The 25072-nt window shown below is 42.0% G+C and overlaps 1 protein-coding gene across 1 annotated transcript; it reads right to left on the bottom strand.

The window, feature by feature from the left end:
* Positions 1-18658: 18658 nt before the first annotated feature.
* Positions 18659-20037, bottom strand: NANOGNB (NANOG neighbor homeobox). The gene is made up of 3 exons (XM_032347885.1): positions 19747-20037; positions 19562-19641; positions 18659-18665 (listed from the first exon to the last, which is right to left on the bottom strand). The coding sequence occupies exons 1-3, from the start codon at positions 20035-20037 to the stop codon at positions 18659-18661; spliced, it is 378 nt and encodes a 125-aa protein (XP_032203776.1).
* Positions 20038-25072: the final 5035 nt, after the last annotated feature.

The following is a 25072-nucleotide window of genomic DNA, read 5'->3' as shown; positions in this document are numbered from 1 at the left end:
ATCTTTTGTTACATCTAATTCTAGGTCCTGGAGAATTTTGATGCTATTGTACATCACATTCTTTTCCTAAATTTTATTTTCTTCTCTTACTAGTAAGTTGAAATATGTTAGAATTTTATATATTGATTTTTGATCTAGCAATCTTCCTAATTTTTTAAAAAGATTTTATTTATGTATTTGACAGACAGATCACAAGTAGGCAGGGAGGCAGGCAGAGAGAGGCGGGAAGCAGGCTCCCCGCTGAGCAGAGAGCCTGATGCTGGGCTTGGATCCCAGGACCCCAAGATCATGACCTGAGCTGGAGGCAGAGGCTTAACTCAGGCGCCCCGGTCTTCTTAATTTTTTAATCCTAATAATTTATCTGTAGACCTAAAACTTTTTCCCATACATAATTATCATGTAAATAATCATATTTTTTCGTTTTTAAAATTCTTATACCTTGTAATTTGTGTGTGTGTGTCATTATTGTACTTATCAGGATTTCCAGTACAATACCAAACAGATGTAGGAATCATGGGCAGCTACAGATTATTCTCTCAGTCTAACAGGGAAAGCTTTGAACGTTTTACCATTACATATGTTATTTGCCATGGCTCAAACTTACACTTTGATTAAGAGTCATGCCTGTTTGTAACAGAAGAACACTCTGTCCCCAGCCCACTTGGTCCAGAAATGCAGCGCAAGTAGGCCCTGTAAATCCATGAAAATCCTCCAAATACCCCACCCCTATTCCTGTGGTGACTCCTGTGGCCGGTAGAGAGGGAGGGGGAGGGGAGGAATTCCCGCTAATGCTTTGTTTACAGATCTAGTGGGACCATCTGCTTCTGGGGACCGCAGGGGCTCTTCAGCCCAACACTGACACCATCTGGATTGAAGAGGAATGAACTATAGCCGCCCTTGGGTTGGACTTAGAGCAGTTTGGTGGGTGATCACTCAGAAAGCCTGGCCATTAACACTTTGTGCTGACAGCTGGCCTGCTCTAAAGGGATCTTACCCTATGGCTCCGCCAGTGAGAAGCCAAGGGGTGGATATTTAGCAATAAACCCTTGTAGGGTCAGAATATGTGGAAAGACAGGTGCTTGGCTGACTCAGTTGGTGGAACCTGAGACTCTTGTACTCGGGTGGGAGACTTTGAGGCCCATGTTGGGTGTAGTGGAGATGACTTTAAAAATTAAAAGAATATATATATGGAAAGACTTTTGGGTTCTCTTGCAAGAGCCTGAAGTAGTTGTTACTGTCTTTCCCTGTGTAAGGGACTGACACCCCCGGCAGTCGGGAAGCTACTGCCCCACTGTAGACCCAGCAAATTGGGTGCATAGGAAGAGTGGCCACTGAGGTGCTTGGGTGCGATGGCATTTTGCCAAGGATGGTGGCTTGCTCTGGAGATACAGTGACTTGGTTCATGAAGTAACAGCATGCCCCTTGTGTTTGGAACAACACCTAAGGCAACTACCAAAGAAGTGTGGATCTATTTGCCATAGTACCCAACCACTAAGTGGTTGGCAAATTGATTATAGTGGCCCCTCCCTCTGAATGAGCGTTCTTTTTTTTTTTTTTTTTTTAAGATTTCATTTATTTATTTGACAGACAGTGGAAGAAAGAGCAAGAGAAAGCACAAGGCGGCAGAGAGCAGCAGAGGGAGAGAGAGAAACAGGCTTCCTATTGATCAGGGAACCCGATTCAGGGCTAGATCCAGGATTGAGACCCAAAACTGAAGGCGGATGCTGAATCAACTGAGCCACCCAGGGGCCCCCTGAAGGAAGGTTCTAAATGAGTCCTGGTTTGTGTAGACGCTGCATCAGGTTGAAACCAAGGTTTTCCCTGTCACCGTGCAAAACCAGGCTGCCACCGTTAGGGAATTAGAGAAGTTGAGTACCAAGTACTCCCACTCAATAGAGTTGGGAGGTCATGTTCCAAGGTCATGATATGCAAGACTGGGCAAAAGAGCATGGCATTGAATGGAGGTTTCATCTCCCCTATACCCTGTAAGCAGCAGGACTGGTAGAAAGGAAAAATAGAATATTTAAGTAGCAGGTTGCATTTTTTTTTTAAAGATTTTATTTATTTATTTGAGAGAGAGAGAGAGAATGTGAGAATGAGAGCATGAGAGGAGAGAAGTCAGTGGGAGAAGCAGACTCCCTGCTGAGCAGGGAGCCTGATGTGGGACTTGATCCCTTCCCTGGGACTCTAGGATCATGACCTGAGCCAACGGCAGTTGCTTAACCAACTGAGCCATCCAGGCACCAGCAGGTTGTATTATTAACAAGTAAAACCACTTGGGCTGGGTGGACTGAAGTACTGCCCCAGCCTTTAATACATTTGAATGATCAGCCAGTAGAGCCTATTGCTCTGTGTGCCCGACTGGGGACTACTGCTGAGACACTTGGTGTCATAAAAGTGTAAAAATCATGGGAAACAACCAATGCCCCAAGTCTTACTGTGGATCCACGTGATATGCTGCTGAGAACACCAAGCCCCAGTGGTGCCTGAAAAAGGAATGATCTACTAGAATTTGCAGTGGGAAGTCCCATCAGGGTGGGTGAGTTACTTTTTGCCCCTGGCTGAGGGGGGTACTGCTTGATCTCACTGGGATCCTGTTGTCTTGCTACAAGCTGCACCTATTGAAATGCACCCTACCTGGATTGGAACACCCAAGGGATGAAGAGGGGAGGGGTGAGGATGGGGGTCCTCATCGGGCATATCTCACTCCTAGTCCATCTCCTCACACCTGACATCGCTGTCTGCCCCCAGGTAACATGTATGAACAACCAGGTCAAGTTCCTAAAGCTGCCAACTTTCTTTTCCTCAAGTTCAGGTGGGCACATTCTGTTTTCATTTGTACAGTTATTTGACTGCCACCTTTGTCCCTTGTCGCCCTCGGCCCGCAAGGACGACAATGAGCCTGGTATGGTGTTAATGCTTCATTTCCGTTTATTTAATCAACTTCCTTAGCTTATATACAGCAGGGTGACCAATAAGGGGTCAAGCAATGGGGAGAGCCAATGAGAGTCCTGTTGCTATGCTGATTAAATTTGATACAGCCAATAACTATGTCCTCCTTTAGGTGGGCTTCACCAGAAAGTTCATTGTATACTTGCAGCGTACTTTGCTAGCAGTGAGCCAAGCACCTTCTTGTAATGGCGGGGACTTCCCCGGCCGGAGGCAGTCCCCGACATCTCCCCCTTTTTTGTTTTATGGCAGAGATCGTGCCTGTCTTAGGTCGTCAGTAGCAGAAAACATCCTTACCCGTCATCAGACACAAGATATCGATGATCTCTGTCCTGTCTTAGGTTGGTATGTTTCTCTACTGATCTTACCCGTCTTTGACTACCGATCTAGCATGCTTAGCCATATCTGGGGAGATGTCCCAGCCTCTATTGACATAGGGGCTTATGCTATAGCTTGCCTCTGCTCTCGCTGCTGTGTTCTCCATTGGTGAACGTTTCTGAATAGAAGCAGAATGCCAGTAAGGAGGAGGACAAGATGACCAATTGTATCAGCCCATTTTTGGTGAACTGGAACATATTGCTGAATGTTTGAAATAGCTCTGGAAGGGAAGCTGGTTGCACACGCATACTATTTACTCAAGTTATCTCAGCCAGAAGGATTCATGTGAAATTTTGAAAATCGTCAGACCAAGTACCCTGCAAATACTAAGAGAGCTGTTGGGAGGAATTGCTGGCCTTATTAAATTGAGAGAATTTTACAGGGGTAACACAAAGCACAGAAAAAGGAACAATAGAACCAACACTCAGTATATCAGCTAGTGAAGAATGGGGGCAAGATAAAGGAAGAATTAGTTAAAGGTAAAGGATAGGGCCAAGCCTTCAGAATAGCCCATAATTCACGTGTCGCCGTCGGGGGAATTAGGAATATCAGAGTCCCCCACGACAGTAGGAGGATCACGGCTTCCTCTGTCCTCATCCTCGTTCTCAGGGGCCTTCCGGACCAATCTCTCTGGAATCCAAATCGGCACTTCTTTGTCCTGTGGGAAAACACAAACGGAGCCTCTGCTCCAGATTAATACAGGATCCGGGCCTTTCCATTGTCCTGTAAGGATATCCTTCCAAAGAACTAAGGGCTTGGGGGAAGAATCCATACGGGCTGAATGTCTTTCAGCTGCTGCTTGACCGTTTTTATCGAGCGTCAAAAAATTTAAAATAAATAGAATTGTATTTAGTTTGTCTTTAGGGGACCGGAACGTGTCCCCTATTCCCCCTTTTTGTTTTAAAAGAGTTTGTTTGATGGTTAAGTGGGCACGTTCCACGATGGCCTGTCCTTGAGGATTGTAGGGAATACCATGATTTAGGGTAATGTTTAGTTGAGTAAGGAAACTGTGAAATACTTGTGAGGTGTATGCAGGTCCATTGTCTGTTTTTATTTGTCGAGGTTTACCCCAAGCGGCGAAGGCTTGAAGGCAGTGGGAAATAACATCTTTGGATTTTTCCCCAGCATGGATAGAGGCAAATATGACACCAGAACATGTGTCCACGGAAACATGCACATATTTTAGTTTACCAAATTCAGGGATGTGAGTAACATCCATTTGCCATATATGGTTGGGTAACAGGCCTCGTGGGTTAACTCCTAAGGAGGGGGATGGCAAGAGGGTAACACAGTTTTTACAAGAGACTACAATGTCCCTGGCTTGAGCTTTTGTTATGTTGAATTTAAGTCTGAGAGTAAGAGCATTAACATGAAATAGCTTGTGAAATTGTTTTGCTTGTTGAATATTTTCCATTAAAGTGAAGATAAATTGCTCTTTGGTTAACATATCTGCAGTGCGATTGCCTTCCGTCAAGGGGCCGGGGAGAGCTGTATGTGCCCTGATATGCCCTATGTAAAAGGGTACCTTTCTGTCCCATATAATGTGTTGGAGATTCTTTAAAGTTTCTGTAATGGTGGATTTGGTGCTGATGTGACCTACGTTTTCCAGGATGGAGACAGCTTGGACAACATATTTGCTGTCTGATAACAAGTTAAAAGGTGTATCATGAAACAACTGAAAGGCTTTAATGACTGCAAATAGCTCTGTAATTTGAGGGGAGGAGCTTTGAAATAAAAAGGTCCAAGTGTTATCTTGGGTAACCACAGCACCCACCCCATTTTTAGAACCATCAGTAAAAACGAGTTTTGCATTATCCAAAGGTGATTGACGTGTAACCCTTGGATATATTAATGGGTGAGTAAGACTAAATTGCAGCCATGGGTTTGCCGGATAATGATTGTCAAATTTTGCAGTTGAGATAGTCATAGTAATGGCCCAATCATCGTCACATGCTGCTAAGCAAGTTAACTGCTCTTGTGTATAGGGAGTTAGGATGACGTCAGGTTGTTTGCCAAATGCAGTGATGCTAAGTTTTAGTCCTTTCAATATAATTTTAGCTATGGCATTGGGATACCATGGCAGAACTTTTCCTGGAGAGTAAGCTAAATTGACCCAGGAGATGGGACCTTCCTGCCAAAAAACAGCAGTGGGCGTGTGCTCTACTGCAAGAACACAATAATATAGGGTTTCAGAGTAATTAATTCTATCAACTTGGGCAGTCTCAAGTCTATTTTGAATCAATTTAACAGCTTCTCGAGCTTGTTCAGATAAAATACGGGGGGAGTTCAAGTCAGAGTTTCCTTTCAATGTCTCGAACAGGGGCTGTAGTTCCTGATTAGTGAGTTTTAGGTATGGCCTGATCCAGTTAATATCTCCCAGGAGTTTTTGAAAATCATTTAATGTTTTTAATTTATCTGTTCGTAGGGTTACTTTTAAAGGTTTAACTTTAGTATCATCAAGTCTAGTGCCCAGATAGTCCTTGATAGATGTTTTTTTGGATTTTTTCTGGGGCTATATTCAAGTCAAACTGTTTGAAACATTCGAAAAGGGAAACAAGGGCCTTTTCAAGCTGTTCTTCCTGTTTATGGCAAAGTAGTACATCATCCATATAGTGGTATACCAAAACGGAAGGATAGAGCTCCTTGACCTTTTGCAAGGCCTGATCAACATAAAGCTGACACATTGTGGGGCTGTTAGCCATACCCTGAGGAAGAACTGTCCATTCAAATCGCTGATCAGGACCAGAATGATTAATAGTGGGTATGGTAAATGCAAATCGGGGGGTATCACTGGAGTGTAATGGTATAGAAAAAAAGCAATCTTTGATATCTACAACAATTGAAGGCCAACTCGAGGGGAGGGCAGATACCAAGGGTAACCCTAATTGGACTGGTCCCATGATAACCATTTGGGCATTGATTGCTCTCAAATCATGCAATAACCGCCATTTACCTGATTTTTTCTTAATGACAAAGATAGGAGTATTCCATGGTGAAGTGGAAGGCTTTATATGTCCTGCAACAAGTTGTTCATACACTAGTGTGTGGGCTGCTTCGTATTTTTCTTTGGGCAGGGGCCACTGAGAAACCCACACAGGCTTGTCATTGTGCCATTGAATTTTCAAAGGCTCAGTGGCCCCTATGAAAAACCCAACCCCGGTCCACCAATCCCAGGGGTATAATTACTTAGGGGTACTGAATTTGTAATACCCTGATTTTTCCTCCCTAATCCTCCAACACCTGAATATCCAGCTTTAGTCATGAGGTTTCGAGCTTTCTCACTGTAAAAGGCTTCAGTAGTCAATTTTAGGTCCATTTGAGTAAGAATGTCTCTTCCCCAGAGAGATATAGGGATCTTAAGTACATATGGCTGAACCAGGCCGCTATGACCTTCATCATCCTTCCATGGTAATGTAGCAGCACTACACATAGGACTTTGGGCAACCCCTAGGCCTCTAAGGGTTTGATCAGCCCTTTGTAGGGGCCAATCTTTTGGCCAATCAACTTCATTAATGATACTACGATCAGCCCCGGTATCCAGAAGGCCCATAAATTTTTTATTTCTGATCCACAGAGAATAAAGAGGTCTGTCCTCCATTCCAAGTGTTAGACATGCGAGGGGCGGGCCAGTGGAGCCAAAACCCCTCTGTCCACGGGATTTTTCTGTGTTGGGGAATAGTTTATGACAGCTTGGTAACACTATAATTTGTGCTATTTTATCACCTGGACTGATAACTGTAATGCCACGAGGGGAAGACACTAATATTTTGACTATTCCTGTATAATCAGCATCAATTACTCCGGGGTGTACTATTAATCCAGCAAGGGCTGTGGAGCTACGCCCTAATAATAGGCCTACAGTATTCACAGGCAGTGGGCCCTTAAAATCCGATTCCACCACCTGGGTTCCCATCTCGGGGGTTAGTACAAGTCTGGTGGTGGCGCAGATGTCCAATCCGGCGCTTCCTTTTGTAGCCCGCCTTGGCTTGTCGGCGGGTAATGCGTGCGGGCTACCTGTTGAAGCACCCCATACATTTGAGGGCCCTGGGGTGATGGGCCCCATTTCCCGTTTTTTGAATTCCTTGGGGGTAGTGGATTACCTTGAATATCTTTTACTGAGCGACATTCATTCGCCCAGTGTGTACCCTTGCCACACCTAGGACATATGCCAGGTTGCTTTACTGTTGGGGGACCCTTGCTGTCAGGACATTCTCGCTTAAAGTGCCCCTGAGCTCCACATTTGTAGCAGCGCCCTTACGTTGGGATAGCTGAATGCCCTGAAGGCCTTGAGTAATGGCTGAAGCAAGTACTTGTCCTTGAATAACACTGTCATTAATATCCCTGCATACCTTAATGTAGGTGCTTAAATCTTTAGCCTTCCATGGCCTAAGGGCCTCTTTACACCATTTATTGGCTTGCTCCTAGGCCAGTTGTTTAATTAGAGGCATGGCTGTGTCAACATCCCCAAATACTCTCCCAGCTGTTTGCATCAATCTTGCAACAAAATCAGCATATGCTTCATTTGGTCCTTGTATCACCTTAGATAGCTGACCCTGCAAGTCCCCACTGCCCTGGAGGGTTTTCCATGCTTTGGTAGCGGAAGCCACAATCTGCATGTATACGGCAGGGTTGTATTGCAGTTGGTCATGTTTACCAGTGTATGGCCCCATGCCCATAAGCATATCCAGATTCCATTGTGGATTGCCTGCTGCGGCATTACGCCGTGCAACATCCTGGGAATGCTCTTGCCATGCTGTCTTCCAGACCAAATATTGCCCTCCAGAGAGGGCTGCCCTTGCTAAATTCCCCCAGTCTTTGGGGATTAAATTCATGCCTGCTATGGACTCCACTAGAGAAATAGTAAATGCTGCCTGAGGGCCATACTGCATGACCGCTTCCTTTAATTGTTTAACTAATTTAAATTCCAAGGGCTGGTGATACCGTTGATTATTTTGGTCCTCTAGAACTGGGAAAATCGAGCTGCTATTGGCCCCCCTCCATGCGGTCTTCCAGTCCTCATTAGCAGAGGGGTGACATTTACATGTTATCTCCCCCGCCAGGGGATTGTAAGGAGGCGGAGCACTAGGGGTCACTGCTGAACAGGGAGGGTCTGGTTTTAATTTGAACTTCCACTCTAGCTCCTCCCCCGACATTTCTTCTTCCCCTTCGCTAGAACTACTCCTTTCCGAAGCACGAGATGAGCGTTCTTCTTTCACTTCCTCGAGTGCCTCAGCGCCCTCCTGAATAACTGAATCACATTTCGGCTTATATCCTCCCAGGCACCCTCTGACTAGAGTCCATATAACTAACGTTCCCGGCGGCAATGGTTTGTTTTTATCCCTCTTCTTAAAAATCCTCACCTAACTGGTCCCATTGGGGGATATTTAGCAAGCCCTCGTCCAGAAACCAAGGCGCCATTGTCTCAACTGTATTTAAGAATGTCCTAGCAGTTTTCGTTTTTAATGGCGTGCCATTGGCCTTTAGAAGGTCCTTTAGGGAACCCTCTAACCTCGACTTTGACAGTCCAGAACCCATAATTAGAATCCCAACCTAATGTCTGTTCCGTGTATACTCGCTGCTTAATCCCGGCTCTAAGGCCGCCCCGCTTCTTATTGCGGACTCACTAAATCCCGGCTCTAAGGCCGCCCCGCTTCTTATTGTGGACTTGTTAAATCCCGGCTCTAAGGCCGCCCCGCTTCTTATTGCGGTCTTGTACAAGATTCCCACCACTTTGATCGTGGTCCCTTCCCCGCTTACCTGCGGACTTCTCCCTTGCAAGGTTTTTCTATTTTTCTTAATATTTCCCGGGTCTCAGCACCATTTGTCGCCCTTGGCCCGCAAGGACGACAATGAGCCTGGTATGGTGTTAATGCTTCATTTCCGTTTATTTAATCAACTTCCTTAGCTTATATACAGCAGGGTGACCAATAAGGGGTCAAGCAATGGGGAGAGCCAATGAGAGTCCTGTTACTATGCTGATTAAATTTGATACAGCCAATAACTATGTCCTCCTTTAGGTGGGCTTCACCAGAAAGTTCATTGTATACTTGCAGCGTACTTTGCTAGCAGTGAGCCAAGCACCTTCTTGTAATGGCGGGGACTTCCCCGGCCGGAGGCAGTCCCCGACAGTCCCTCTCTTTGGGCCCGGAGAAAAATGTGGCACTCATAGAAGTCCTTATAATATTTACCCAAAAGCCTTAAATGATAGCTGGCAAAGCCTGTCTTTACTGACTACTGAAATGTCTCTCGTGAGAAGAACTGTCCTCCACAATAGGATGGACTTGGACATCATTACTGCCTTGCAAGGGTTATCCAAGGAGAATGTTGTGTGGTCATGCCTGATGAGTCTGCTAATATATTATCTTTATTAAGTCATATGAGGGGGCCCCTGGGTGGCTCAGTTAGTTAAGCATCTGCCTTCAGCTCAGGTCATGATCCCAGGGTCCTGGGATTGAGCCCCACGTCTGGGCTCCCTGCTCAGCTTGAGCCTGCTTCTCTCTCTTCCTCAGCCTGCTGCTCCCTCTGCATATGCTCTTTTTCTCTCTCTCTGATTGTCAAATAAATAAAAATCTTAAAAAAAATTTTTTTAAGAACTGTCACACAAGAAGCAGAGTGTTGGAGGAATTAACGGAAGAGGGTGTGATTGCTGGTTGACTTGTGACCCAGGTCTGGGCAACTGGAGGCTCCTCATCCCCTCCCATATCCTTGGAATGTATATCCTGTCCACTGTTCCCACAGTTCTTTCCCACAATTCTTTGGCAATTTCCTTGGATGTTGTTCTGAACACAAAGGGCATACTGTTACTTCATGAACCATTTTCAAGGACACACAGCCTTGAGAGAGTGAGATTTCATCAGGACCATCTGGATGGCATACGTTACTGAATCCACTTAAGGCCTCCATATAACTTTGAAGATCCTGGAAGACAGATGCAGAGATCCAGACTTTTTTTTTTTTTTTTGTAATATCTATCCTATTGTTTTATATTCTTTTTTTTAAAAATTAACATATAATGTATTATTTGCCCTGGGGTACAGGTCTGTGAATCGTCAGGATTACACACTTCACAGCACTCACCATAGCACATACCCTCCCCAATGTCCATAACCCAACCACCCTCTCCCTACCCCCCAACCCCCACTGCAACCCTCAGTTTGTTTGTGAGATTAAGAGTCTCTTATGGTTTGTCTCCCTCTTGATCCCATCTTGTTTCATTTTTTCCTTCCCTACTCCCCAAACCTTCCACTTTGCCTCTCAAATTTCTCATATCAGGGAGAGAATATGATAATTGTCTTTCTATGATTGACTTATTTCGCTCAACATAATACCCTCTAGTTCCAACCACGTCGTTGCAAATGGCAAGACTTCATTTCTTTTGATGGCTGAATAGTATTCCATTGTATGTATATAGCACATCTTCTTTATCCATTCATTTGTTGATGGCCATCTAGGCTCTTTCCATAGTTTGGCTATTGTGGACATTGCTGCTATAAGCATTTAGGTGCAGATGCCCCTTTGGATCACTACATTTGTATCTTTAGGGTAAATACCCAGTAGTGCAATTGCTGGGTCATAGGGTAGCTCTATTTTCAACTTTTTGAGGAACCTTCATGCTGTTTCCCAGAGTGGCTGCACCAGCTTGCATTCCCACCAACAGTGTAGGAGGGTTCCCCTTTCTCCGCATCCTCCATAGCATCTGTCATTTCCTGACTTATTAATTTAAGTCATTCTGACTGGTGTGAGGTGGTATCTCATTGTGGTTTTGGTTTGTATTTCCCTGATGCTGAGTGATGTGGAGCACTTCTTCATGTCTCTGTTGGCCATTTGGATGTCTTCTTTGCAGAAGTGTCTGTTCATGTCCTTTGCCCATTTCTTGATTGGATTATTTGTTATTTGGGTGTTGAGTTTGATAAGTTCTTTATAGATTTTGGATACTAGCTCTTTATCTGATATGTCATTTGCAAATATCTTCTCCCATTCTGTCAGTTATCTTTTGGTTGTATTAACTGTTTCCTTTGCTGTGTAAAAGCTTTTGATCTTGATGAAGTCCTAATAGTTCACTTTTGCTCTTGCTTCCCTTGCTTTTGGTGATGTTTCTAGGAAGAAGTTGCTGTGGCTAATGTAGAAGAGGTTGCTGCCTGTGTTCTCCTCAAAGATTTTGATGGATTCCTGTCTCACATTGAGGTATTTTATCCATTTTGAGTCTATTTTTGTGTGTGGTGTAAGGAAATGGTCCAGTTGCATTCTTCTGCACGTGGCTGCCCAATTTTCCCAACACCATTTGTTGAAGAAACTGTCTTTTTTACATTGGACATTCTTTCCTGCTTTGTCAAAGATTAGTTGACCATAGAGTTGAGGGTCTATTTCTGGGCTCTCTCTTCTGCTCTATTGATCTGTGTGTCTGTTTTTGTGCCATTACCATACTGTCTTGATGATGACAACCTTGTAATAGAGCTTGAAGTCTGGAATTGTGATGCCACCAACTTTGGCTTTCTTTTTCAACATTCCTTTGGCTATTTGAGGTCTTTTATGGTTCCATATAAATTTTAGGATTATTTGTTCCATTGCTTTGAAAAAAAAAAGGATGGTATTTTGATAGGGATTGCAACATGTAGATTGCTTTAGGTAGCATAGATGTTTTCACAATATTTGTTCTTCTAATCCATGAGCATGGAACATTTTTCCATTTCTTTGTGTCTTCCTCAATTTCTTTCATGAATACTTTATAGTTTTCTGAGTACAGATTTTTTGTCTCTTTGGTTAGATTTATTCCTAGGTATCTTATGGTTTCGGGTACAATTGTAAATGGGATTGACTCCTTAATTTTTCTTTCTTTTTTTAAAAATTTTATTTATTTATCTGACAGAGAGAGAGAGATCACAAGTAGGCAGAGAGGCCGGCAGATGAGAGGGGAGGAAGCAGGTTCCCCACTGAGCAGAGAGCCTGATGCGGGGCTTGATCCTAGGACCCTGGGATCATGAGCCAAAGGCAGAGGCTTAACCCACTGAGCCACCCAGGTGCCCCTTAATTTTTCTTTCTTCTGTCTTGTTGTTGGTATATAGAAATGCAGATGATTTCTGTGCATTGATTTTATATCTTGATGCTTGACTGAATTCCTGTACAAGTTCTAGCAGATTTGGCATGGAGTCTTTTGGGTTTTCCACAGAAAGTATCCTATCATCTGCAAAGATGATAGTTTGACTTCTTTGCCAATTTGGATGCCTTTAATTTCTTTTTGTTGTCTGATGGTGAGGCTAGGACTTCTAGTATTATGTTAAATAGCAGTGGTGATAATGGATATCCCTGCCATGTTCCTGACCTTGGTAGAAAAGCTCTCAGTTTCTCTCCATTGAGAACGATATTTGCTGTGGGTTTTTCATAGATGGCATTGATGTTATTGAGATATGTACCCTATATTCCTACACTTTGAAGAGTTTTGATCAAGAAAGGATGCAATACTTTGTCAAATGTTTTTCTGCATCTATTAAGAATATCATGTCGTTCTTATTCTTTCTTTTATTAATGCATTGTATCACATTGACTTGTGGATGTTGAACCAACCTTGCAGCACTGGAAAAAAAATCCCACTTGGTTGTGGTGGATAATCCTTTTAATGTACTGTCAGATCCTATTGGCTAGTATTTTGGTGAGAATTTTCACATCTGTGTTCATCAAGGATATTGGTCTGTAATTCTCTTTTTTTTTTTTTTAAAGATTTTATTTATTTACTTGAGAGAGAGACAGTGAGAGAGAACATGAGCAAGGAGAAGGTCAGAGAGAGAAGCAGACTCCCCATGGAGCTGGGAGCCCGATGCGGGACTCGATCCCGGGACTCCAGGATCATGACCTGAGCCAAAGACAGTCGTCCAACCAACTGAGCCACCCAAGCGTCCCTGTAATTCTCTTTTTTGATGAGGTCTTTGTCTGGTTTGGTAATGTTAAGCTAATGCTGGCCTCATAAAATTAGTTTGGAAGTTTTCTTTCCATTTCTATTTTTTGGAACAGTTTCAGGAGAATAGGTATTAATTCTTTAAATGTTTAGTAGAGGGGCACATGGGTGGCTCAGTGGGTTAAGCCTCTGCCTTCGGCATGGGTCATGATCCCAGGCTCCTGGGATTGAGCCCCACATCGGGCTCTCTGCTCGGCAGGGAGCCTGTTTCTCCTTCTCTCTCTGCCTGCAGCTCTGACTACTTGTGATCTCTCTCTCTCTCTCTCTCTGTGTCAAATAAATAAATAAAATCTTAAAAAAAAAATGTTTGGTAGAATTCCCCTGGGAAGCCATCTGGCCCTGGGCTCTTGTTTTTTGGGAGATTTTTGATGACTGCTTCAATCTCCTTAATGGTTATGGGTCTGCTCAGGTTTTCTATTTCTTCCTGGTTCAGATTTGGTATTTTATATATCTCTAGGAATGCATCCATTTCTTCCAGATTGTCAAATTTGCTGGCGTATAGTTGCTCATAGTATGTTCTTATAATTGTATGTATTTGGTGTTGGTTGTGATCTCTCCTCTTTCATTCATGATTTTATTTATTTGGGTCCTTTCTCTTTTCTTTTTGATAAGTCTGGCCAGGGGTTTATCAATCTTATTAATTCTTTCCAAGAACCAGTTCCTAGTTTCGTTGATTTGTTCTACTGTTCTTTTGGTTTCTATTTCTTTGATTTCTGCTCTGATTTTTCTTATTTCTCTTCTGCTGGGTTTAGGCGTTCTTTGCTGTTCCTTCTCTAGCTCCTTTAGATGTAGGGTTAGGTTGTAGTATTTGAGACCTTTCTTGTTTCTTGAGAAAGGCTTGTATCGCTATATACTTTCCTCTCAGGACTGCCTTTGCTATGTCCCACAGATTTTTTTTGAACAGTTGTGTTTTCATTTTCATTTGTTTCCATGAATATTTTCAATTCTTCTTTAATTTCCTGGTTTACTCATTCATTCTTTAGTAGGATGCTCTTTAGCTTCCATGTGTTTGAGTTCTTTCCAACTTTCCTCATGTGAGTGAGTTCTAGCTTCAGAGCATTGCAGTCTGAAAATATGCAGGGAATGATCCCAATCTTTCAGTACCAGTTGAGACCTGATTTGTGACCCAGGATGTGATCTATTCTGGAGAATGTTCCATGTGCACTAGAGAAGAATATGTATTCAGTTGCTTTGGAATGGAATGTTATGAATATATCTGTGATGACCATCTGGTCCAGTAAGTCATTTAAGGCCTTTATTTCCTTGTTGATCTTTTGCTTGGATGATCTGTCCATTTCAATGAGGGGAGTGTTAAAGTCCCCTACTATTATTTGTATCATTGTTGATGTGTTTCTTTGATTTTGTTATTAATTGGTATATATAGTTGGCTGCTCCCATGTTAGGGGCATAGATATTTAAAATTGTTAGATCTCCTTGTTGGACAGAACCTTTGAGTATGATATAGTGTCCTTCTTCATCTCTTATTATAGTCTTTGGCTTAAAATTTAATTTATCTCTTATAAGAATTGCCACCCCAGCTTTCTTTTGATAACCATTAGCATGGTAAATTGTTTTCCACCCCCTCACTTTAAATCTGGAGGTGTTTTTGGGTTTAAAATGGGTTTCTTGTAGACAACATATTGATGGGTTTTATTTTTTTATCCATCCTGATACCCTGTGTCTTTTGATTGGGATATTTAGACCATTTGCATTCATGGTAACTATTGAAAGATATGAATTTAATGCCGTTGTATTGCCTGTAAGGTGACGGTTACTGTATATTGTCTCTGTTCCTTTCTGGTCTAATACTTTTAGGGTCTCTCTTTGCTTAGAGGACCCCTTTCAATATTTCCTATAGGGCTGGTTTGGTGTTTGCAAATTCTTTTAGTTTTTGTTTGTCCTGGAAACTTTTGATTTCTCCTTCTATTTTCAATGATAGCCTAGCTGGATAATAGTATTCTTGGCTGCATATTTTTCTCATTTAGTGCTCTGAATATATCATGCCAGTTTTTTCTGGCCTGCCAGGTCTCTGTGGATAAGTCTGCTGTCAATCTAATATTTTTACCATTGTATGTTACAGACTTCTTGTCCCAAGCTGCTTTCAGGATTTTCTCTTTGTCACTAAGACTTGTAAGTTTCACTTTTAGATGATGGGTTGTGGACCCATTTTTATTGATTTTGAGGGGGCTTCTCTGTGCCTCCTGGATTTTGATGCTTGTTCCCTTTGCCATATTAAGGAAATTCTCTACTATAATTTGCTCTAATATACCTTCTGCCCCCCCTTCTTCTGGAATCCCAAATAATCTAATATTGTTTCATCTTATGATAGCACTTATCTATTGAATTCTCCCCCGTCATCCAATAGTTGTTTGTCTCTCTTCTGCTAAGATTCTTTATTTTACATTATTTTGTCTTCCATATCACCAATTCTCTCTTCCCCCTCATTTATCCTAGCTAGCATTGAGCCTCCATTTTTTATGTACCTCGTTATTAGCTTTTTTTGATTTCAGCTTGGTTAGATTTTAGTTCTTTTATCTCTCCAGAAAGGGCTTTTATTTCTCCAGACAGGGTTTCTCTAATATCTTCCATGCCTTTTTCGAGCCCACCTAGCACCTTGAGAATTGTCATTCTGAACTTTAGATCTGACATATTACCAATGTCTGTATTGATTAGGTCCCTAGCCTTCAGTACTGCCTCTTGTTCTTTTTCTTTGTGGTGAGCTTTTCTGCCCTGTAATTTTATCCAGATAAGAATATATAAATATATTCTTATATAAGAATATATATATTCATATATATATGTATATATATATATATATATATATATCCAGATAAGAATAAAATACTAAAAGGGTGACAAAGACCACAGAAAAATGTATGCTAACCAAATCATAAGAGACCTGAAACGGGGTGGGGGGGAGAAGAAAGGGGGTAAAAAGAAATCTAAAAAATTAAATAAATAAATAAATAAGAATATAAATAAATATATATATATAATTTAAACATATATATGTTTATATAAAGATGAAAATTCTAAAAAATTTCTAAAAAAGGAATTGATAAGATAAGTTGGTTGGAAAAAGAAAGAAAAAGAAAGTGGAGAGAATTTGCTCAGGCTGGACACCAGAACAAAGCCCTGTGCTAGATTTAGGGTATATTTTGATCTATTAAAAGAAACTGTATCCCAAAATTTTTTAGAAGAAAAAACCCTATATGTATACAAAAAATAATGTTACATACAATGAAGGATAAAATATGAGTATAATAATGAAGTTTAAAATATTTTTTTTTAAAATTTTATTTATTTATTCGACAGAGAGAGAGATCACAAGTAGGCAGAGAGAGAGAGGAGGAAGCAGGCTCCCTGCTGAGCAGAGAGCCCGATGTGGGACTCGATCCCAGGACCCCGAGATCATGACCTGAGCCGAAGGCAGCGGCTTAACCCACTGAGCCACCCAGGTGCCCTAAAATATTTTTTTAAGGTATTGTTAAGATAAACTAGTTAAAAATCATTAAAAGAGGAAAGAAGAAAAGTTAAATTAGAATAAGAAAAAATAAAATAAAATAAATTTAATCAACTTTGTAAGACTAAAGGATCATGGGGAGAAAGCCATGAATTCCATGCTTTACTCTTCTCTTTTGGAGTTCTGCAGTTCTCATTGATCAGTGAACTTGGTCTTGGCTGGGTGTTCTTTTTTTTTTTTTTTTTAAAGATTTTATTTATTTTATTTGACAGACAGAGATCACAAGTAGGCAGAGAGGCAGGCAGAGAGAGAGAGAGGAGGAAGCAGGTTCCCTGCTGAGCAGAGAGCCCGATGCGGGACTCGATCCCAGGACCCTGAGATCATGACCTGAGCCAAAGGCAGCGGCTCAACCCACTGAGCCACCCAGGCGCCCCTTGGCTGGATGTTCTTGCTAATCACTGCTTGTTGCAGTGTTTCTCAAGTGTCTTTGCCTGAGGCAGAATTGTAACCCCCTTGCCAGGGGCTGGGCTAAGTAATCTGCTTAGGTTTGCTCTCAGGAGCTTTTGTTCCCACGGGAATGAAAATGGCAGCTTCCCAGTGTCTGGCCCAGAGGAGCCAAGAGCTCGGGGTCCCACTCCTCAGTGCACCCTCAGTGAAAAGCGCTCAATCACTCCCGTCTCCCTGGTCTCTGGCCGTGCTCTGAGCCCACCCAACCTGTGACCGAGCATCTCTGTCTCTGGCACACGGCCCCATTTGGAGTCTCTAAACCCAGAAGATTGCTGTTGTGCTGCTCTTCAAGTGGAGGAAGGTGGGTCTCCCTGGATCTGCCACTTGTGGGGTCCCTGCTCAAAGAGCAGTGGTCCGACTGTGCCATGGATCACAGTTTATGGTAATCCCAAGCTGAGAGCTCACTCCTTGGCTCTTTCTCTGTAGCTGGCTTCCCTGCTCTGATACCAGGGAGCTATGCTACACTCAGACACCCCAATCCTTCTGTGACCCCATGGGACCCGAGATCGCCCTGTTCCCATGAGTGCTCCACCCCTGCTTAGCCTCTGGAGCAATGTCCCTGAGTGGAGCAGAATTCTAAAAGTTTGGATTTTGTACTCTGTTGCTCCGCCACTTGCTGGGAGCTGGCCCCTCCCCCTGTGGCCTATCTTCCTGTCACTTCCATGTCCTACCTTTCAGAAAATGGTCGGTTTTCTGTTTCTAGAGTTGCTACTCTTCTTCTCTTCAATTTCCTGTTGGGTTTGTAGGTGTTTGGAATGGTTTGATAACTATCTAGCTGAACTCTTGCGACATGATGTCATCTCAGTCTGCTACTCCTCTGCCATCTTGACTCCCCCCACTGAGATCCATTCATCTTGTGGTGAATGAAATGTGCATTTTGATGAAACCTGAGTTGAAGGGGGTGAGTTCATAAAAGGAGGCAAGATGAGATTTAAAAAACAAGGGATAGAAGTATAATATATTTATAACCTTGATATACCTTTTTTTTTTTTTAAAGATTTTATTTACTTATTTGACAGAGAGAGAGAGAGGGAACACAAGCAGGAGTTGCCGCTGAGGGAGAGGGAGAAGTAGGCTTCCTGCTGAGCAGGGAGCCTGATGCAGGACTTGATCCCAGGAACCTGAGATCATGACCTGAACTGAACGCAGATGCTTATCTGACTGAGCCACACAGATGTCCCCAAAACCGCATTATTTCCCAACAGTTCAATTTCCTCGCTTATGGTTTAGAGTGATGATCAAGTGAGGTAATACACAAAAAAATTGTATATAAATATACATAAGTAATATATAAAAATTCTGTGTACAGTCTAGTACTTTAAAAAATGTTGATGTTGTTCTTATCTTCACTTTTTCCAGTCACATGAGATTCTGCCAGTAGGTAACACAGAGAAGACAAGCATCACAAATACTCAGCATCTAAGGAAAAAAAAAGATGAAATTATTAATTCCATATTGCAGTAAATAAACATTTAAGGGCTTTAGTAGTATATTTGGGAATATGACTACATGGTAATGGTGTCATGTCTGTGTACGCACATGCCTCTTTGTACGTTGAGCAGAATAACAAATAGGGCAGTCAGCGGTTCTTTGTGTCACTGGCTGGAACATGAAAAGTTTTTGTTTTTTTTTTTTAAAAACATGTATTCTCGGGCGCCTGGGTGGCTCAGTGGGTTAAGCCGCTGCCTTCGGCTCAGGTCATGATCTCAGGGTCCTGGGATCGAGTCCCACATCGGGCTCTCTGCTCAGCGGGGAGCCTGCTTCCTCCTCTCTCTCTGCCTGCCTCTCTGCCTACTTGTGATCTCTCTCTGTCAAATAAATAAATAAAATCTTTAAAAAAAAAAAAAAAACATGTATTCTCACTTTATTAAATCTTACTATCAGCCCCTACAGCTACCAAAAATGCAGCAAATCCCTATTTGAATTGTTTTAATAATGCACCAAAGCCAACACTGTTTGCAAAACCATCCGTGTATCTCCAAGCTTCATGGAGGCGCCATGGATCCCTTAGGCCTTGTGTAGCCAGCTTCTGGGCAGTGTCTAATGGTTTTCCATTTATCTTCCACAGTTTATAATCTGGAAGTTCTGGTTTAATGTAACCAAGTTCACCTCCATGTCCACGGGCCTTGTCTGATAGCAATCTGAGCTCTCACAACACTCAGTACTCAACCCTCCAGCCAGAGCCAAATGGCAATGGTGGACTGTAGAAAGCTGATGGTATATCCAAGAACTATGGGACAGTCTTTCTCTGGAAGTCAATATGTTCCTTTTTTATTTCCTTACTACTTAGTGTTCTATGTATAAAACATTCTTACCTTTTGGGTCTTTTTTTAGGTTTCTGCTTGTACATATCTTTATTGTATTTCTTCCTCCTCTTACGAAACCATTGCTTTATCTGTAAAAAAATGAGGTGGGGAGATGATGAGTGAAGGAATAAGGATATTGGTTTACATGAGTGATAGTACTACAAGGTGACTCTGTTGATAAATAGGTTTCATACCTGTTTTACTGTCATGTTAAATTCAAATGCAAGTGATTGGATATCTCCTATTGTGGGGCATTTGTTTAACTTAAAGTTTGCCCAGAGAGTGTCCATGAGGGGTTTGCTGACTATTCTTTTCTGGGGATATTGTTCTTCATTTTTCTCTTCTTTTTCCTGTTCCTCTTCCAGTCCATCTTCTATTTCCACTTCTTTTTCTTCTCTTTCTCTTTCTTTCCATTTTTTCTTTCCCTTTCTTTCATCTTCACTACGATTCCTCTTTGCTTGCCCTGGATTTTGATCGCAAAGCATAGTTGGTTCTTTCTGTATAGCAAAATCTGTGGAATAAACTCAAACTGCAGCTAAATTTGACATGTAGATCATAGTCCACATTCTACAGTGTGAGACTCTTTGATTTTCATAAAGCAGCAGTGTTGTACATTGTTGGAAATAAGGGAAGAAAGAAAAATTAAGGTTATCAAAATCAATGAAGATTTTCGTAAGAAGATCAGTTTATTTATTTATTTTTAAAGATTTTATTTATTTACTTGAGAAAATGAGTGAGAGAGAGAGAGAAACAGAAAACGAGTGAGAGAGGGAGGACGGAACCTGATGCGGGGCTTGATCCCAGGACCCCCAGATCATGCTAGGAGGAAGGCAGATTCCCAACCCACTGAGCCACCCAGGTGCCCCAAAAGATCAGTTTAAAAATAATTTATTTTTGGATTTAAATATTTACCAAGTAAAGAAAGGGGCTGTAAATTGAAATTAATGTTTCATTGTGATGTTAGTCAAAAATAAATTACCTTGGGGTACCTGGGTGGCTCAATCAGTTAAGTGCCTGCCTCTTGATTTTGGCTTAGGTCATGATCACAGGGTTGTGAGATCAAGCCCCATGATGAGACCACACTGGGTTCCGTGCTCTGCATAGAATCTGCTTGAGGTTCTTTCTCTCCTTCTCTCCCCCTGCTTGTGTTCTAAATAAATAAATAAAATCTTTTTTAAAAAGTTAGCTTGGGGCACCTGGGTGGCTCAGTGGGTTAAAGCCTCTGCCTTTGGCTCAGGTCATGATCCCAGGCTCCTGGGATCCAGCCCTGCATCCAGCTCTCTGCTCAGTGGGAAACCTGCTTCCTCCTCTCTCCCCGCCTGCCTTTCTGCCTACGTGTGATCTCTGCCTGTCAAATAAAATCTTAAAAAAAAAAAAAGTTAGCTTAAAAAAAATTAAGTTATGAGTGACTTAAAGGACTTAAAGGACTATTCAGGCTTTTATTTCCTCTTGAGAGAATTTTGGTAAGATATATACTTTTATAGAAATTTGTTCATATGTTTCAGTTTTCCCAGGATAGTTCTGGCATATGCCCCAAAATGGACATTATTATTATTATTATTATTATTTTATTAATTATTATTATTATTAATTTTAAGGTCTTATTTATTTATTTGACAGAGATCACAAGTAGGCAGAGAGGCAGGCAGAGAGAGAGAGGGGGGGAAGGCGGCTCCCTGCTGAGCAGAGAGCCCGATGTGGGGCTTGATCCCAGGACCCTGGGATCATGACCTGAGCCGAAGGCAGATGCTTGACCCACTGAGCCACCTAGATGTCCCCTTCCCAACAACCGTCAATAAAATTTAAAATTTTTTTTTTTTTAAAGATTTTATTTATTTATCAGAGAGAGAAGGGGAGAGAGCGAGCACAGGCAGACACAATGGCAGGCAGAGGCAGAGGGAGAAGCAGGCTCCCCGCTGAGCAAGAAGCCCGATGTGGGACTCGATCCCAGGACCCTGAGATCGTGACCTGAGCTGAAGGCAGCGAGAGCGCACTAACCCACTGAGCCACCCAGGCGCCCTACCTGCTAACACTTCCCTTCACTCTCTTTGCTCCATTCCCTCTGGTTGCCAGAGTTTTTAAATTTTTATTTTTTTTTAATTTATTTTTCTTTTAAAGATTTTATTTATTTATTTGGTTGTCAGAGTTTTTAGTAAACAAGCCAAGCACAGTCCCAGTTTACGGACTTTGCTGTGCTATTTCCTCTGCCTAGAAAGTTATTTCTCAAAATAAAAACATGACCTGTTCTCTTACCTTCCGTTTACTTTCCAAGTCTCCAAGTACATTTATTGGTGAGGCAGCGACCAGAAATGGGATTTGAGTCAGTATTTGATGAAATTAGGGTTTCTGGATTAGGATCTGAGGGTAAATGGAAACTATCTAGAGTTTTCTTTTCTTTTTTTTAAGATTTTATTTATTTATTTGACAGACAGATCACAAGTAGGCAGAAAGACAGGCAGAGAGAGAGAGAGGCAGAGAGAGAGGCAGAGAGAAGAGGGAAACAGGCTCCCCGCTGAGCAGAAAGCCCGACGTGGGGCTCCATCCCAGGACCCTGGGATCACGACCTGAGCCGAAGACAGAGGCTTTAACCCACTGTCACCCAGGTGCCCCTATGGGGAGTTTTTTTTTTTTTTTAAATTTTATTTATTTATTTGACAGAGAGAAATCACAAGTAGATGGAGAGGCAGGCAGAGAGAGAGAGAGAGAGAGGGAAGCAGGCTCCGTGCCGAGCAGAGAGCCCGATGCGGGACTCGATCCCAGGACCCTGAGATCATGACCTGAGCCGAAGGCAGCGGCTTAATCCACTGAGCCACCCAGGCGCCCCCCTATGGGGAGTTTTAATCTGGGTTGTGATCAGGTAAAACTTAAATTGGAAAATTGATTAGAGGTGTTCTAATCTGGATGCCAGTCAGGCGACTGAGGGCTTTTCTAACTTAGGCTAAGGAGTTTGTGCTAAATATTTGAGACTACTGAACACCATTGAAGGGTTGTAGGTGACTGTAGGAGTGATTACAGTGATAATGGTGACCAGAATTAAGGTGGGTGTTATCTGTATCTTGGTTGTCAGTGGGCCACAAAAATGATCAGCCAGTGATAGTGTGGGTAAAGTATATATATAAAGTTAAAAAAATGAATGCATTTCCAGTAGGTGTGTGAAAAATGTTCAATTTAATCAAGATGCAAAGAAACTAAATCTTAAATAATGGGATGTATGTATATAGATATGCAAAATATTATTTGCAGTATGATGCAATTTTTATAAAAAATTTATATTAATACAAATTTATTGACCACTGGCCATATAGATGGCAAATATGTGCATGGGCAATCTAGAATATGTGCCAAAATGTTAAAAGGGTTTTCTTCTCGCAGATGTGAATGGAAGTCATTTTTTAAAAAGATTTATTTATTTTAGAGAGAACCTGAGAGAGAGAGCAGGGGGAGGGGCAGAGGGAGAGAATTTTCAAACAGACTCCCTGCTGAGCTCAGAGTCCAATTGAGGCTCAATCCCAGGACTGAGACTGTTGGCCAAAGCTAAAAGTCAGATGCATAATGAACTGAGGCACCCCCATGTCCCTGGAAGTGATTTTTAAAATTTTTTAACGTTTTGCTTGCTTCTAGTTGTTAGCATTTCTGTAATGGGCAGGACCACTGGTATAATAAAAGTAAACAGAAAGAATAGACTACACATTTAGGCCATCCAGCATACCCACTTATCCAATTCCTGGAGAATTTTAAGGGAAGGAATGAAAATAATATCTAGGATTAGATTTTTCTTCAGCTAAGTAGTTTCCCAGCAAACAAAGGGTATAGTTAAGTTGTTTTGTGTAGTATGGAAATTATCTTTATGATTTGATCTCTATCTCAGATGCTTTTTAAGTGTATTATCGGAGATGCAACCACTGTACAAATTATTCAGTGAACATTAGTGCAAATTATCTGGTGACTTTCTAGGTCATGCAGGCAACAGACACTCCCTTATATCCACCCTAGACACACCTCCTAGAGCAAGAAACCATCTTTATGGCAGTCGTTCCCAGCCCTTGATGCACATTAGAATCACCTGGGAGAGCCTGGGCTACACCTTTGAGCAACTGAATCAGAACCTCCGCAGGGCAGGGGAGAGGTCAGGCATTAGTAGTTTATACAGTCCCTCCGGTGATCCCAATATGCCATCAGGAATGAGGCCACAGCCTTCCACTCATCCATCTTCTTTTAATTAAATCACAGACAGATGTCAAGAATGATGATGATATCAGCACACCAGTTCTTGGTAGTTATAAATCTGGTTCTCATAAAGGAACTATGCCAGTCTGATAGATTTAAAAAATAGTCAGTGTGAACTGTTTTGTGTGCTGTGCCCAGGTGAAGTAAACATTGGAAGTTAGTGTTATTCTGTCTTTTCTTGAGCAAATGAAAAGAAAAAAATAGTGTTGGGAGTGTAGTACTTATGGAAGAAGTTTCAGACGAGGCAGGATAGCGAGTGTCTGATGTACAGACTATTTATATATTTATTAAGATTTTACTTATTTGACCGAGAGAGACACAGGGAGAGAGGGAACACAAGCACGGGGAGTGGGAGGGGGAGAAGCAGGCTTCCCACTGAGCAGGGAGCCCAATTTGGGGCTCAATTCAGGACCCTGGGGTCATATCCTGAGCTGAAGGCAGACATTCAACCGGCTGAGCCACCCAGACACCCCTGATGTGTAGATCATTTGACAGTGGAAAGACAGCCGGAAGTTTTACACTTTGGAAAATTGGATGATAAAGCTCATGTGAGATCCTGAGACACTTTTTGCTCTTGTTTCTATTATTTACCTCTAGAGTGCAATTTTTAAAAAAATGGTGCATAATCTATATATGTATATGATACATATTCTGGTGAATTCTTTTTTAATTAATTGATCAATTAATTAATTTATTTTTAAGTAATCTCTACATTCAACCTGAGGATTGAATGTAGAGATTACTCATGACCCTGAGAGCAGGTGTCACATATTCTGCTGACTGTGTCTGCTGGACACCCCTATTCTGGTGAATTCTTAAAATTCAAGAAAATGGGCAGAATTAGTTATACATCTTTGATGGGAAAAAAGGTATAAATTAAATTTAAATTTAAAGTTATTTTTATTTATTTATTTATTAAAAATATTTTATTTATTTATTTGACAGAGAGAGATCACAAGTAGATGGAGAGGCAGGCAGAGAGAGAGAGAGAGGGAAGCAGGCTCCCTGCTGAGCAGAGAGCCCGATGTGGGGCTTGATCCCAGGACCCTGAGATCATGACCTGAGCCAAAGCCCGAGGCTTAACCCACTGAGCCACCCAGGCGCCCCTTAAAGTTATTTTAAAAGGGCATTAAATTCATGGTAATTCCAGACTTCTCCACAGCATGAATTAATGTCGAAAGATAAAGACACTGGTGCTGAGTGCCTAAATTTAGATATTCTTATTCAGTAAATCAGGGGTAAGGACTGGAATTCTGTATTTTTTTTAAAAGATTTTATTTATTTATTTGACAG

The sequence above is a fragment of the Mustela erminea genome, chromosome 6 (genome assembly GCF_009829155.1).
Source record: "Mustela erminea isolate mMusErm1 chromosome 6, mMusErm1.Pri, whole genome shotgun sequence".
NCBI lineage: Eukaryota > Metazoa > Chordata > Mammalia > Carnivora > Mustelidae > Mustela > Mustela erminea.
This window is presented reverse-complemented; position numbering and strand designations above follow the sequence as displayed.

Coding starts and splice junctions, on each gene's coding strand:
- NANOGNB (XM_032347885.1), bottom strand. CDS start 20,037: ATGCTTTGCGATCAAAATCCAGGGCAAGCAAAGAGGAATCGTAGTGAA. Junction 19,642..19,746: donor TTAACATGACAGTAAAACAG/GTATGAAACCTA, acceptor ATTTTTTTACAG/ATAAAGCAATGGTTTCGTAA.